Source organism: Xyrauchen texanus, chromosome 22 (genome assembly GCF_025860055.1).
Source record: "Xyrauchen texanus isolate HMW12.3.18 chromosome 22, RBS_HiC_50CHRs, whole genome shotgun sequence".
In the NCBI taxonomy this organism is placed as follows: Eukaryota; Metazoa; Chordata; class Actinopteri; order Cypriniformes; family Catostomidae; genus Xyrauchen; species Xyrauchen texanus.
Window position 1 is genome coordinate 26,566,660 of NC_068297.1, and position 16,585 is coordinate 26,583,244.

Sequence of the window (16,585 nt, forward strand, 5' to 3'; positions counted from 1 at the left end):
GAGATGTTGCTTTTCAGCATGAGGGATCGAATGTATGTTTGAAGCATGGGAGTGATCTACTCCGAGTGAAAATGAAAGATTACAGATGTTTAATGACAGAACCAATATAAATCTACTACATAATGCTGAATATTATGTATAATGATGCTATGGGGGAGTATAATTCTAAAGTTAAATGTCACGACTGATTTGATTTCATCAGTAAATGATTATGATTTAACAAGATAAGCATGTACTTCCATTAAATATTTTTGAGAAGAATATTTAGATGATATCATAGACAATATTATTTTAGAAACAATACCATTTTAATTTAAAATATTTTAAATATATGTAATCAGTCATGACCGAAAGAACTAGGTCGCGAGTACAAGCGGCCGAAATGGGCTTCCTCAGAAGGGTGGCGGGCTTCTCCCATAGAGATAGGGTGAGGAGCTCAGTCATCCGTGAGAAGCTTGGAGTAGAGCCGCTGCTCCTTTGCGTCGAAAGGAGTCAGTTGAGGTGGTTTGGGCATCTGGTAAGGATGCCCCCTGGCCGCCTCCCTAGGGAGGTGTTTCAGGCACGTCCAGTTGGGAGGAGGCCTCGGGGAAGACCCAGGATTAGGTGGAGAGATTACATCTCCACACTGGCCTGGGAACGCCTCGGGGTCCCCCAGTCAGAGCTGGTAAATGTGGCTCGGGATAGGGAAGTTTGGGGCCCCCTGCTGGAGCACCTGCCCCCGAGACCCGACTACGGATAAGCGGTTGAAGATGGATGGATGGATATGTAATCAGTGACAGTGTGAAAGCAGCATGTATTTAACATGATTTTGTCTTTTCAGCAAAGCAGAATTATTAGCTAATATTTCCATTTGGTGTCACCACTGCACTGTTCTGGGCTGATTCAAGGAAAGGAACTGTTTTGCATGTATTCAAAGTAATAATAATAATAAGAAAAGCTTTCAATCATAACTTTTCTTGATTCAGGCTTAGTTTAAAAAAATCATGAACAAAACTGAATCGTGAAATAATTGAATCTGCCTGAATAACCAACTGCCTAATATTGTGTAGGTCCCCCTCATGCACAAAACAGCACCAACACACATCTGAGAAAAGCATTCTGAGATGATATTCTAGATACTGTTACACGAAAATCCCAGGAGATCAGCAGTTACAGAAATACTCAAACCAGCCCATCTGGCACCAACAATCATGCCACAGTCCAAATCACTTTTTTTCCACATTCTGATCGTTGATGTGAACATTAACTGAAGCTCCTGACCTATTTTATGCACTTCACTGCTTTGCACAATTGGCTGATTAGATAATCACATGGATGATTGTTGGTGCCAGATGGGCTGGTTTGAGTATTTCTGTAACTGCTGATCTACTGGGATTTTCACAAACAGCAGTCTCTCGAATTTACTCTGAATGGTGCCAAAAAATAAAGCATCCAATGATTGGCAGTTCTGCGAATGGAAACACCTTGTTGATGAGGAGAGAGGTCAACGAAGAATGGCCAGAATGTTTCGAACTGACAAAATCTACGGTAACTCAGATAACTGCTCTGTACAATTGTGGTGAGAAGAATATCATCTCAGAATGCTATTCTGAGATGCAGGTTGGCGCTGTTTTGGCGGCATGAGGGGACCTACACAATATTAGGCAGGTCGTTTTAATATTGTGGCTGATCGGTGTATATATATATATATATATATTTGTTTTTTCACACAATCTGCCAAAACTCACAATTCCACATATTATTTAGTTTTCTTTCCTTAAAAAGGAACTAAATGCTTTAATGCAGGGATTTTCAAACTAGGGTCCGGGGACTGCAAGGGGGCGCTTGAGGGTGCGTGGAAATATTGAAAGAAAAAAGATTTTACAAAACGTATTTCATAGTCAAATATAAATTGTTAACTTAAGATAACAATTATGTTTAATTATATACAATGTGTTTAACATTTCATTTTGTTTTTAATTTACCAAATTACAATTTATTTATTTCAAAAGTGTGTTTGGAAATGTTGAGATCAATCATGATTATTATATTCTATAAAAGATGCGCTGTCAATTGAATACAAAGATTAATAATAATACTCATCATATTTATGTGTCCTTGGTATCAATACGTTTGTGAACCCCTGCATTAACGTGTTAACTATGAAAAAGTATGAGATTAATTGCGAATCAATATTCTAATTGATTGACAGCCCTAGTTGTAACATTGAAAGTAAATAACTAATAGATTGAGAACATGTCTGAACACGGTCCACTCTGAAAAATGTGTGTGCTGTCCTAATTTAGTTTTTAGATTGTGGGACGTGAGAGTTAGGTAGCAGTTTCCCATCTCCAAAATATGACTGTTGACATTAACGGCTCCACATGAGCAGGACGATCCCAAAGATCACATAAAGGGAAGTCATTGTTCTTACCACAGGAGGTGTTGATGGCATCTCGCAGCTCAGCGTACTTCCACTTGCTCAGGTCATATTTCTTCACCCCAGTTGCCACCTTGTTGGCCTGCACCTGCACACCCCTGTGATTGCAAAGAGGAAGAACAATTTGCACAGTCTTACAAAACACTTCAGGAGTTTTTCTGAGCTTCATATTTTTCACAGGCATAGGGTTTGATCTATCCAACCAGAGAACAAATCTCAGTTCCCAGCTGCTAAATGTTCCCTAGGCCACAGCAGAATTAGATGATTAATTGGCATTATGCTTATGCACGGATACATTCTCTCTGAAACTTGTAATGACATGGAAATAGCATTGATATGGCCAAATTAACACCTTACTGAGCAAACTACTTTAGGTACAGCCTTGGCAACACTGAGCAGCAAAAGGGAAGATTGTTAATGGTGGTTAACGATGGTTAAATTGTGAGAGAAGCACTGGCACAGACTGCATGTGAGCTCAGCACTGCAAGTTGTTTTTGCAGTCATCAGAGAATCACGTCAAGTCCTTACTCCGACAGCACTGAGAGCTCCAAGCCAATCAGAGCAAGGATTTTCCTCTTCTTTACTAAAGATGCATCAGATCTGTGAGGAGTCTGTGGGGCAATGGCCAAAACCTCACCACCCAGAGAGCTTTGCTTCTAATCCTAAAGTCATCACAAAATGTTATAAATTTCAAGGTGTCTGTACGATGTGATCACAACTGTTAGTGTGTGGTGGATATTCGATATGGCTTTAGGCAATGCCTTGGGTGCCCAAAGAAACAAAGAATTAAACAGTGATTGCAATTGGACACCCCTGCCACAGCCTAATTAGTCATTTAGTAGAGGGTGCACAGTTAGAGTTATAGGGTTTGTAATTTAAACTGACCAAAAGTGTTTTCCTACTTCAAAATGGCTATTTAAGGTGGAATCCAATATAATGAGGTAGCAGATTGTAGACCCTGTAAACTCAGATTTACACTGAAGCTAAGCTGATTCAAACAAGCTTGCATTTGAAGAGAGAAACATTTGACACTTTTAATGGATACAAACTAGATTTTTGCTGCTATAGCGCCTCTTGTGTCAATGCATTTTCAAAATGAACTTGCATTGTGTTATGAACTGCAGTCTGACACACTTTTGAACACAACAATGCACGAAATTGAGCTGAAGTAGCTTGAAGGATCTACGTTCACATACTTCGAGTACATTTCGGGGGTTCCTGGGGTGTTTTGGATGGTTGCTAGAGCATTGCTCTGTTGTTGTTAGGGTGTTGTGGTTGGTTGCTTGGTGGCCCAATTCGAAAGAGTCTCTATGATATGCTGGTCCCTAGATAAGACTCAGGAGCATATCACAGAAACATCCTATCCCAAGTCTTAAGATCACTACTTCAAGTTGGAATTCTAAAATCACCATGGTTAAAGCGATAAGATAGGATGTTTATTTAAAAACGGCCTTATGCGTGCGTATCCTTATCGACAGGATTTTTCACCCATTTTATCATCTGCCATGTGAAGTAATAGTACCTAATTACTCATGCTTGCCTTAGCAAGCAGCACTAATAATGAACTGATGGCCTTATGAGACATTATTTTTGAATTTGGTGACTTAAATGAAGAAACTCGCCATTTGCAACCAGCTTAAGATCTCCTGTGCCAAAGCATCTCAACAGAAGTCAATTATTCCCATACCTGGGCCCAAAATCGGAACTCAAAGCACTGGTACCAAGCAGCAAACTTTCTCGAATAAAAGTAGAGTCCCAGAAGAGACTGGGGTGTCAGTGTGTGCGTGTGTGGGAGGAGCTCTTGCATGGCTGAACATGGTGACACTGGGTGTAGTGACACTCTGTCGACTCTGACAGCTGTGAAGAGCAAAGCTGCTTAACGGAGACATCGCGAGCAGAGTCACTGAACCAGGCAACCCTGCTGATTAACCCACAAATACAGGTGTAAACCGAGTGAAAACACACACACACATACACGTAAGCACAAGTGTATAATGTAAACATCAGTTTGAGGAAGATACTTTGAAACTGTAGTTTGTCAAAGTTAAACAGTCACAAAGTCAAGCTACCCTTTTAAAAAAAGTAGTTAGCTACACCACAAGCTACAAACAAATAGTAGGTAACTACAAAGCACTTTAAAGGGCTAGTTCTCTCAAAAATGAAAATTCTCTTCTCATTTACTTCCCGCTCTTGCCATCCCAAATGTGTGTGATGGACTCTCTTCAGCAGAACACTTTTTCAAATTACTTATAAATAATACTAGTTAATACTAGTAAAACTACAAAAAAGCGTAATTTAAATAACTCTAAAACAGTGATAAACAGCAGGATTTAACTAAATATTTTGCTACAATATTTTGCTGACGTAAAATGCAGTGCAGGGACTAAATTAATTTTGGTTCATGAACCATGCGAATGAACTGAGTCACTAAAATGAACATAGCTGAATACATAAAGACTGTGGACAGAGGACATTTTAGTAGAGCTTGCTTGATTATTGCTTTAGTTCGCTGTGCTCTATATTATTATAAGTGACTTAGGGCTTGTATTTGAATGAAGTTGCTAATAAATATGAGCAGTCACAGACTGAAAATCTGGGCAGTAACACTTGCATTTGTGAGCTTGCTTCTTTTCAGCCCCCACAGCACATTTAAGTGTGACCAACCACTAATTGCATCTCTTAAATCTTACTTGCTGTTCAAGCCACACTATAAATAACAAAATTATTAATCACCATTATTATTCAGAGTTTATTTATAATTTAGAATTATGGACACATTAAAACTAGTGACATAACAGCAGTGATGTAGTGTTGCGTTGTCAAAATGTAAAGCAAAGGTTTTTTTTCTCTCATATACCATCATCCAAAGTTCAGAAAAACCTTTATGCTCAGAGGTACTGTGGAATTCTAATGAGCAGGTGCAGACTGTGGTGCTTGTTAATATAAATATGAAATGCATAAATCCAACACATATTTTGAGGACACATAATAAATGGAAATTGGGTTGTTGAGGTCCCGGCACTAATAGGAACAGGAAATAAGACTGTACTCTTCTTTCTAGTACTTTTGCGGGAAACCAATCTACAACTAGATTTTTACATTTTCTGAAGAAAATGTGAGTGGTGCTTGCCTGTGCAAAAACCGTCTGAGTGGTCACTAGGTGGTTACAAGCTGACCCATGTCAAAAGAGCCCACCCCAAATCTCTGTGATATTCTGGTCACTAGATATGGCACAAGTCCCTTCTCAAAACAACCATTAACCATACCTTTCATGTAACTCAATAAAGAACTGATTCATGTATGAAGAATTTAGGTTAATATCAAAACTCAGAATTAGCACACTGTTTAGCAAGGCTTTCTATTAGTTGATTAATCCTCTATCTAGATCAGACCTGGGCAACTTACGGCCTGTGGGCCAGATCCGGCCCTCCACGTGATTTAATTTGGGCCGTGGCTCATTTATTGTAAAAGCGTTTGAAATTGGATATCTTGCATTGGGACCAAATGCGCCTCCACAAGTGTTTAACACGCTCAAAATGGCCAGATAAGAAATACAACACCCCCGATTTGAGATTTATACTTGCGCAAATTTGAAATATTCTGCTTAATGTTATACTTATTTTGTGCAATCTGGCAACCCTGCACGCGAGTCCGCACTTTCGAACTCTTGCTTTCCCCTTTGAACAAACTTAGTGATCTCTAGTGCAATATTCTGCTCAAGGAAAAGTGTTATTTGGCCACTCTGTGTCCATTCTTGAGACTGCTTGTGATGTTTGGTGCTACCACGTGGAGGGGTAATAATTGACACGAGCAAAAGCAAGTTAGAGACGAATATGCATATGTATTTTTTATTTGTGCAATTTAGAAATGTTGAAGTCCCCTCGCACCTGTATATTAATCTAACTCTTGCAGTAATCATTTATCATAGTCATGCAGCCGGTTTTAAGCAGTTGTTTGCTGAATGGAAAGTCAAACCACTGACAAGATCTGCATCATGGCCCTTTTAGTGTGTTTTGTGCACTAAACTGCACTATTTCTGGGCTTAAAAGTTACAAAAACCAAATAAATGCAGAACATTTTATCTCAAAAGGAATATAATGTGGCCCCCTATGCACTACTTAAAGCCCAATGTGGCCCCTTTACCAAAATAGTTGTCCACCCCTGACAGGACGTGACTGTGGGTGAGTGTCATTATAGTCAGTGATGGGGTGCTCTACATCTTACGCTCTGTGAAGAACCAAAGACAGAGGACACACAACAAAAACAAGGACTGGTTGACAACACAATGGGTCTTTTCACAAATGTGATAGATCTGTCTGTCTGTCTGTCTGTCTGTCTATCGCATATGTGGCTATGTTCAGACAGGCAGAAAAAAATCTGTTTAGGTTTTGTAGTCTGAACAGGACAAAAACACATTAAATCCGATTTTTACAAGTTGTCCAAACAACATTCGTAGGTGGTTTGGAATCCAATTAAAATTAGATTTTTCTTAAAGCGTCTCAGTCTGAACGGTCAGATCGAATTTCATGTGCATTTTTTTTGTCATTTGCTGTGCGAGACCAATGTTATAGGTCAGGTTTTGCGACGATAAAATATACTGTGCCCTAAACGGAATAATTAATGCATTCACAGAGCACTTTGAAATTAATACAATAATGATGGCCACACAGTAGGATCGTTAATAACAGAATTTTAAATAAAAATTACTTAAAAAGTGAGTTCAGCCTGTTTAATTACACATTTCAGCCCTACAAATCTCTCACAGTGGAAGGTAAACAGGGCATAGAGATCATCTCTTCTGAATGAAACACGCCCATTTGTCATTTATATGTTACAGGGCACCTCTTTTAATAATACAGGCAGTGGCTTAACTTACCCCAAAAAATTTGCTAAGGTGCAGTAAACCATACCGGTTGTGAGAAACCACAACATGATAAAGTATTGAACGTCACGTGAATTACGGGACACGTGAGCATTTTTATAATTTTATCACAGGACGTGGGTCATCGTCTTACCTTTTTATGATTTAATATGGGACACAATCCTTCAATACAAGATGTTTCGCTCTCTGCTAAAATGCAGGACCTCGAGATAAAAGGCATCCCGAATGGGACATCGTAATTTCGACCAAAATACAGGACGTCCCTGCTAAAACGGGCAGAAACAACACTAGCAGCAAAAAACATTGCATATGCCACCCCATTTATAAGCCGTTGTCTGTGAAGAATGTTCATATTTGGATAATGCACTCATGAAAAGCATAATCAATGGTAAAACATCCATGGCTAAAATCGAATGCATGGTGAATATACACAATTTGTCTGTGTTACCATGACAACTAATGTGGACATGATTTCAAAATCGACTGTAGTCTGAACAGAAAAAAAATCTGATCTGGCCACATATAACTTATAGTTTGAACAGTCAGGTTTTGAAAGGAATAGAATTTGAGGAAATTTTTATTTTTCCTGATCCATCCATCCATCTACCTACCTACCAATAGTATCTATCAGTCTGTCTGCATTTCTGCTGTATCTATCCACATTTATATTCATAGCACAAAGTTAGTAAATGAGACCCAGTCTTCTTACCATACCAGTTAACACATGTAATAACAGTAGAGATTATTTTTTTTTTATATATACTGTATAAGTATATATAAGAACTGTATAAGACGGTTCTTCTTTGTCCCTTTCCATTAACTAAATGAAATATGACTCCCAAGAGCTACACCACAGGTTTCTCGTGTTTCTCTGTTTACCTGCTTTCATAGACACATGAGCTGGCCGCAGCAAAAATGATTCATGCCATTTATATAACACAGAGTTTCCTGTCTGGCTAAACATTGGTCTTTGTTTGTTGTTCTACTGCCGCTTCGAAGTCATTAAAGCTCCTTTCAGATGGAAATCTCAATATAAAAAATCTGCAATTTATGGGCTTTTTATGAATGTTGACTAGGGCACAAACCGGCATGGAGTCTCCTTTTGTTTGACTTCACCTGTTTGACTTTATTTTTTATTATTCCATGCATGTTTATTTTGGGCAGGGCCCAAAATTAACTTGAGAACATTAACCAGCCATAATTATTTTTTTTTTTTCCATTAAAAAGTATACTTTGATAGTATAATACTTATATTTATATATTAATGTTTTCCTTGCATATTTGCATAACAGAGCAGGTGTCTGTGTCACTAATATATATGATATAAGACAGACTCTTTCTTCAAGAAGACACAATGTGTTTTTGTTTACATATTTTTATTGTTTTGATGGCTTTACTTGAGGAATATCCACGTGTCACCACAAAAAATAATAAGTAATGCATCCTAGATAAACTTGATAAATCCTCTGTAAATTTCCACTGACGTAAAAGTTGTTAGAAGACCTGTGGGTCGTGACAGATGCTTTTTCAAGACATTTTTAATCTTTGATTTGATTCACTCACATAACATCATTGCGGATCAGACTAACATTCTTACAATTCAACTTAAACCATGAATTACCTTGCATAATTGTGCATCATGTTGCTAAAAATATTATGGGCCAAAAGTTGAGTAACTCCATCTAATTACCTCATTAAGCCATTTTCTCTTGACTTTGACACTTGGCGATTGTTAATTTTGGACCTTATGTGTTTGTATCGGAGTCTGTGTGTGTGTGTATGTGTACCTGCGCAAGCTGGGGTCCATTTGGGCTTCATCCTGGATGAGTTCTGCCTCGCTCTGAGCGATTCTCATGGCCAGCTCTCTGTCCCTTCTCTCCTGTTCCAACACAGTCTGCCTCTGAGTGTCTTCCTCTCGCTCCAATGCAAGCTGCATCTCCAGTTCTGCCTGGATAAAACATATATTCCCACAAATCAATAAAACACACACAAACACACACATAGACTGGAAAATCCCACTCTTTGCAACACCTGTGCTTTCATTCACTTCCAGAATGTGTTTTTACTTTGAGCTTAGTGTGCTGAACTGCGGTAGGCCATCATAGAATCTGAATGAGGAAAAGACCAGCAGCATAGCTGCTCACCAACATATGTTGTGTTTTGGATGCTTACATGACAGGCCATGAGACCCCGATTATAATCAGAACTGAATTTGTGACAAAAAGGGTAGTTACTGCATTTTGCCTTTGCACAGCACTGTAGGTCTGCTGGTCCACCAACTAGACCAGCAACAAACCATCCCTAAACAGCATAAATCGGTCTGACCCAGCACATTTTTACATGCATGATAAACACGTGACTGATTAATTGAGGCTAAATAATTCCCTAAATCTCTCCATCCAGTAGTGTCTGGTACCTCTGAAGGGAGAGAGAATAGAGAGCCTTGCCCCAGACTCACTGTAACTCATCTAGAGCAGACACCAGAAGCCACTCAAAGGATATTTAGCCATTACACTCCTGCTGTGTGCTAAGATCTGATTAGGTGTATAATCGAGGTTATACTGCAACCAGCCGGCCAGGGGTTCTCCGTCTAGTCTGAAAAAAACGAATGAAATGAACCATGCTGTGCTCTTAGAAGTGTAAGAACAGTGTGGGACAGAGTCCAGCAGTGTGCTCTAAAAGCATGGGCCAAAACAGAGAAAAGGACTGATTGACGAAAGATGCTTGGATGGAACATTTTCATCAGAAAAATCGTGGACAGAAAGAAAAATGGTGCCAGGCACTGACTGGATAGGAGGAAAAGAGCAAGGCAGCTGTGGTTGAATCCTCATACATATATACAAAAGACATATACATAAAGCAGAGGGTTTTAGCACGCACTTGCCATGATAAATCTGAGCAATGAATAAAGTTTTTGTAAGTGGCATGACAGCAGTCTTTATGTGAATTGCAACTGTTTTCTTTAGCAAAGGTATTAAATTTATACAAGGTCTCCAAGAAATTTGGAACTGAACTTCTTTTCAGATAATGTATTTTTCAAGCCAAGGTAAGAGAATAAATATTGTCAATTTTATATATAAATTTCAGATTATATACACACTTCCAGACAAATGTTTGGAAACCTTTTCGTTCTTTATTATTAAAGTATTCCAGTTATTAGAATAATGATTAAGCAATTCAAACTATGAAATAACAAAACAGTTAAGAATAGGAATTATGTAGTAAATCAAAACTCTCTTCTTCAAAGTAGCCACCCTTCATGAGAAATACACTCAGTCAAGTGTGGCACAACTTTTGACTAGTTGTATATCTAGTAGAAATAAATATTAATATATACAGTAGAATAAAAAGATTAGAATGGAACAGAAAAAACTGTCATGATCCTGCCTCTTTGGTCTCGTTTTATTCTTGTTTTGGTAGGATTGTGACAATTTCCTATGCCCATCTCTCAGGCTGTCCCATGTACTGTTGTTTCCCTCTCTCCCTTGTGTTTCTCACAGGTGCTCTCAGCAGCGTAATCAGCATTGCCATGGCAGCGCTGATTTATGCTGCTCATGATTATTGGCAGCACATGCATCCTATCTCCTGTTCCTCTATATATTCTCTCCTTTAACTCATCTTCTTTGCCATATTGTTGTTTATTATCTAGTCCAGTCATGTTGTTCCTGTCATTTCCAGTTATCCCCAGGTTTGTTTTCAGTTTTATTGCGGTCTTTTTATACTTGTTTTCTCCCTTGTGAGAGTTTTTGTTTTTTCAATAAAACATCTTTCGGGGGCCTGGGTAGCTCAGCGAGTATTGACGCTGACTACTACCCATGGAGTCGCGAGTTTGAATGCATGGTGTGCTGAGTGACTCCAGCCAGGTCTCCTAAGCAACCAAATTGGCCCTGTTGCTAGGGAGGGTAGAGTCACAAGGGGTAACCTCTTCATGGTCACAATTAGTGCTTCTCACTCTCATTGGGGCGTGTGGTATGTTGTACGTGGATTGCAGATGGTTGCATGAGTCTCCACATGCTGTGTGTCTCCATGGTGCCATGCACAGTGAGCCAAGTGATAAGATGCGTGAATTGACGGTCTCAGAAGCAGAGGCAACTGAGACTTATCCTCCGCCACCCAGATTGAGGTGAGTAACCGCGCCACCACGAGGACTTGGTAAGTAGTGGGAATTGGGCATTCCAAATTGGAAGAAAAGGGGAGAAATATAAAACAAAAAAAAAAAACTCTTTCATTGCCATCCTGCATCTTGGGTCCTTCCTCAAAATACGTGACAATAACACAACAGAATACAGTACAATAACGTAGAATAGAACGGGAAAAACAGCAAAGATCTGAACAGGAAAAAATCATAATGTAATATAATATAACAACAGAATAAACAGCTCAGAGTTTAATTCAACAGAATAGAATTGAATGAGGGAAAAAACAAATTGAACAGGAAAAAACAGACTACAATAAAAAAAGAACAGAATAGAATAAAATAGAATGTTTTAATAGAAAATGGCACAGGAGAACTTAGTCTTAAATATGCTAGATCATGCAACAGCTTTCAGGTAGCACAAAAGCATCTCAGCAGGGCAATTCAACGGTAGGGAACAGCAAAGGGGAAGTCTGCCAGGCCCTCTAACAAATAGTCACCTTTGGGAGAGAAGGAGACACAGGACTTTCACTCAGCAAGCACAGCATAATCCAACCCCAGGAGGTAAGCAGGGACTGATGAATAAACCCACAGGCCACTGTGGCAGCTCAATACGGTGCATGATTATGCCTGCAGAACAGCCAGTCCCGGCCAGTACTGAACACGCCAGCGTGAGACGGAGTGGGCATTTGGTTTGCCGAAGGAGTCAGCAGAGAAAAGGAATCAATACGCAAGAGGGAGCATGTATACACATACACACCTGCATGACTCGCTCTTCCTCTTCTCTTTTCTTTCTCTCCTCCTCCTCCTGTTTCCTCTTCTGCTCCATCTCAGCTTTCCTGATGGGAGAGAGAGCGAGGAAGGAATGTTAATGAGTTACTCTGGCCTGCGAGGAATTATTCCTCCAGATCAATGACCCACAGGAACGTTCATGAAAACACACCAACAGGTGGATTCACAACTGGCACAAAGAGAAACATAGACTGCATCTAGTCTTTGCAGTTCATATAAACTGAATAGTGCACTCTTAGCATTGTTGGCATTGAATGTTTAGAAAATGCTAGAATTTGAATATCAAAGGACGCCTGTGTTTTTATTCAGTGGCCCCAAACACTATTTGGACATTAAAGCCACACTTAAATAATGTCATTGCATTAGATCACAAAATATCATACAAAGTGGCATTTTTATAAATAATTATTGGTCACACATAATATTAGGTGGCCTTAACTACTATGTACTAGCATTAAATACATACAAGGATGTGTATTTAATGTGTAGCTAAATATTGTTCTGCAAAATTACCACATTTGCTGCTACTGAGAATGAGGTACGGGTAGATTTATGTGTAAGGGTAGTGTTAAGATTAGGGGTCATAGTTAGGTTTTGGAGTAAGGGTTGGGTTAGGGGTAAAGTTAACAGTGTACCTACAGATGTAATTAAATGCAAGTACTTTAAATGTAATTACAATGCAACAACATGTATGTACATAATAAGTACATTGTATCAAATGGTTGAGTACATTGTAGTTAAGGCCACCTAATATAAAGTGGGTCCTAAATATCTATAGCACAAACATTTTTCAAGCAAAACATAGTTGTTAAGGTTTGAAATGATAAAACAACAGGTATCTATTTCTGGTTGTCAAACTTATCGGAACATTTCCATAATGTAATAAACTAGTTGGCTACAGGTAATTGCAAAAAAGGCTCAGAAAAGTGAAGAAAGTTCTGAGAAAAGCTCTAGCATCATATGTTTAACTATTCCTCTTGGTTTGAAATTTTGTTTTCTTATGCAAGGAAATTCATACAATTCTAAATGTGACTTAAATTGTGAAGACAAAATCTGTGACACATTTGTGAACTGGGATGTGCCAAACAGTGCAATGTATGCTGTTGTTGTGTTTGCTTGTGAGGAACTATATATTCTTTGACAAAAACATAGACATATTATCATGGCCTGATTCGTGAAACGATGACAGATGCTTTCCAAGACAGCAAGCTCTGGAGATTACATAAGAGCAAGAGCAGGACAAGCAGAACCCTCCCTGATATATTAATCAGTTTGCCAATCCCCTCCCACACCCTTCTTTTCAGCCCCTGTTCTTCTTTCAAATGCACTGTGATGCTGACCTAATGTACAGTTCATCTTATTCCAAACTTGCGACATGACTCACATGCGGCGGTCCTCTTCCTCCTGTTTGCGCAACTGCTCCTCTTCCTCGTGTCTCTTCCTCTCTTTCTCCATGTCTTCCTGGATGTGCTTGAGTCTCTCCGTCTCCTCCTGCTCCTGCTTCTTCTTCTGCATGGAGAAGAGGAGCTGCTCTGAGCGTTTCACCAGGCCCTCGTATTCCTGATCAATCTCATTGCGGCTCATCAACGTGGACTGAAAGATGAAGACAGAAAGTAAGAAAATTATTCTTTAGAAAAAGAAAGGATCTGAGATCATCTACAGCAGGTGTGTCAAACTTGGTTCATGGAGGACCACAGTCCAGCAGATTTTAGCACCAACCCTAATTAAACACACCTGAAGCAGCTAATCAAGGTCTTGAGGAGTGCTTGAAGATTACAAGGAGGCATTTTGGAACAGGGCTGGGACTAAACCCTGCAAGACTGTGGCCCTCCAGGAACTGATTTTGACACCCCTGATCTACAGCAGGGGTGTGTCTAGGGGGAGGCAGTGCCTCCCCTAGGATAAGCTCTGCCTCCCCTGAGAATTTGAGAAATAATCTGTCCATCTGTTGTTTTGAGTGTAGCCCCGAATGTATTTTGAATAGTTGACTGACAAATATGAAACCGGACAAAAGCCTATGTAAACCCCCGAAATCATAAGTTACCTTATTTTATTGTGCTTTGGCTTTGCACATACTGCATACAGCCTGTAAAAATAGACATAGGCATAATCTAGCCTATAGAATAAGTTCCTTTGCTGTCGGTAGCCTATGGGCGACTCCGTTTCTTCCTCTCTGTTGAATATGCAGCAGGTAGGGGAGGAGCTTGCACAGTCATTGACATCAACTAACATTACTTAGTGGCGAGTTAACGGCAATTAGCAGGAAAGACAGCAAAAATTAAGCAAATGAGGCTTTGGGGACTTTTCCGAAAGAAGTCAGTGGGTAAGAATTCACATTTGTTTTTGTCCTTAAAGTCTGAAGATCATAATCTAGCTGGCTTTCACCCACAGTAGGCTAAACCTCAAGAGTTGTAGCCTCTAACATCCTTGTTTAGATTGACGCAGCTTGGTAGCTCCGAGTTAACGCAGTCGCCTCTCACGCCGGAGACCGTGGTTCGAGCTCCGTCAGGAGCATACTTTTCTTGTTTATCAGGTGTTGTTTTCGCTAAGGATAACCAATAAGCATTAACATAAAATGTATGTGTGACTTGTTTTGTGATATTAGTTTGTAGTAAATATACACTTTGAGGGTAGCAAAGATGTGCCAGAATCAGGCATGGAAACTGGTAACAATTAATAAGTCACTTTACTTTAGAGAAATTTAAAAGTGAAACATTGTTTATCCCAATGATCCTAATGAAAGGATTTTGACAGATGAACATATAGAATTATATACAGTTCGATGCCATAGTGTGTCAATGAACTTAGACTAAAGTCATTCATGTATTGCTTTAACTTAGGATCTTATACATAATTTTGACTATTTATGTCAAAAAATATAAATTATTTATATTAAAAAAATTTTTTACTTCACTTCACTCACTATAATATAACTCTTTTGTAATGACTTTATGTTAACGTACATGAAAATTCAAGAATCATGATAGATCTTAGGGCAATTCCACTGATCTGCTCTTCCCAATACATTTTCTTCAATGGTATTGGTCCACAATTTGACATATGTAGCACTTGATGAATTAGTTGTTTGAAGCTGATTTGCAGTAAGTTATGTGCTGTATCTGTTCTTTTGCATCACAGATGATTCAGGGAGGAGAGAGGATGTTGAGGATAGTACTAGAGTGGAAGATTTAGGAACTGTAGAAACAGGCCCAGCCAGAGCAAAACTCAAAGAATACCCTCTCACCAGCTTTGGACTACAGGGAAGTGGTTGCTAGTGTGAAAATAAAATTGTCTGGGCTAAGCCCCAGATGTCCTTCAATGCTGCAATCGCCTCTGCATCTGATGATAAATTACAATTTAAAAGTGGATTGTTTTGTGCATATTTTTCCATCGCTAGCAGATGAGTGAGGTCTGACACAACAAATTCCAGTTTAAGCCCTATAGTCTAATGGGGCCTGTGCCTATCTGTGCCTATCTCTGGGTTCCTGGCTTAGAAAAAGATATGCACTAAAACAGATTGTGTGTAGTATAGCTTAATTTTGCGCCGATTTTTTCAATTGTTTATGTTGCCCCCCCCAAACATGATATCCTGGTAACCCCTCTGATCTACAGTATATGCTGGTGTAGCCCTAAACGTTGATGAAATCAACTTTTAGCAGATATACAGATATCTCAAAAATATTGATGAGTCAATGTGCATTCATTGGCATAACCACTTTTTTGACCAACAACATGTTCTCTAAAATAAGAATGTTAAAGTATCCCACAATAACACCTGCTTCTGACTAGCAAATAACTAGCATCTTGCTATACAATGGTTCACAGCAGTGACTAAGGCTATTTGTTATATCTGCCAATAACAGAGACATGTTTAATGTCCAGAGACAATTATAAGGAAGCCATTTGTAGTTTAATTTCCCCAAAGATTGTAAACACTGTGGCGCTTTCAATATTGCTCTGTTTGTTTGAGTAGCCTGGCATAACAATGATGTAACTAATGGCCTGAGTTTAAACAATAAAAGACAGTAAAGAGTTCAGGAAAGTCACTATTATTGCATGCGCAGTTATAATCGAACTACAGCAGGTTTTTTCATCGTCGTCAAACTACAGTCTTCATCTTTCTGTAACTATACATGACACAATGCGTAATCGAATAATATGCCTTTGCCATGTTTGTGTTGTATTCGACTAAGTTGTTAAAGGGACAGTTCACCCAACAATGAAAGTTATCTTATTATTTTCTCTATTTGACTTTCTTTTTTCTGCAGAACACAAATTAAGATTTTCAAAAGAATATTTCTGCTCTGTAGGTCCATACAATGCAAGTGAATGGGTGCCATAATTGATGATCTAAAAA

At 39.0% G+C, this 16,585-nt stretch overlaps 1 protein-coding gene across 1 annotated transcript in view; it reads right to left on the reverse strand.

The window, feature by feature from the left end:
• myo6b (myosin VIb) overlaps positions 1 to 16,585 on the reverse strand; it is an 87,183-nt gene that overhangs the window by 8,334 nt on the left and 62,264 nt on the right. The window contains exons 26-29 of the mRNA XM_052153645.1: positions 13,613 to 13,821; positions 12,197 to 12,275; positions 9,089 to 9,249; positions 2,414 to 2,517 (exon numbers count right to left, since the gene is read on the reverse strand). Coding sequence (XP_052009605.1) covers positions 2,414 to 2,517; positions 9,089 to 9,249; positions 12,197 to 12,275; positions 13,613 to 13,821 — 553 coding nt within the window. The remainder of the gene's footprint in view (positions 1 to 2,413; positions 2,518 to 9,088; positions 9,250 to 12,196; positions 12,276 to 13,612; positions 13,822 to 16,585) is intronic.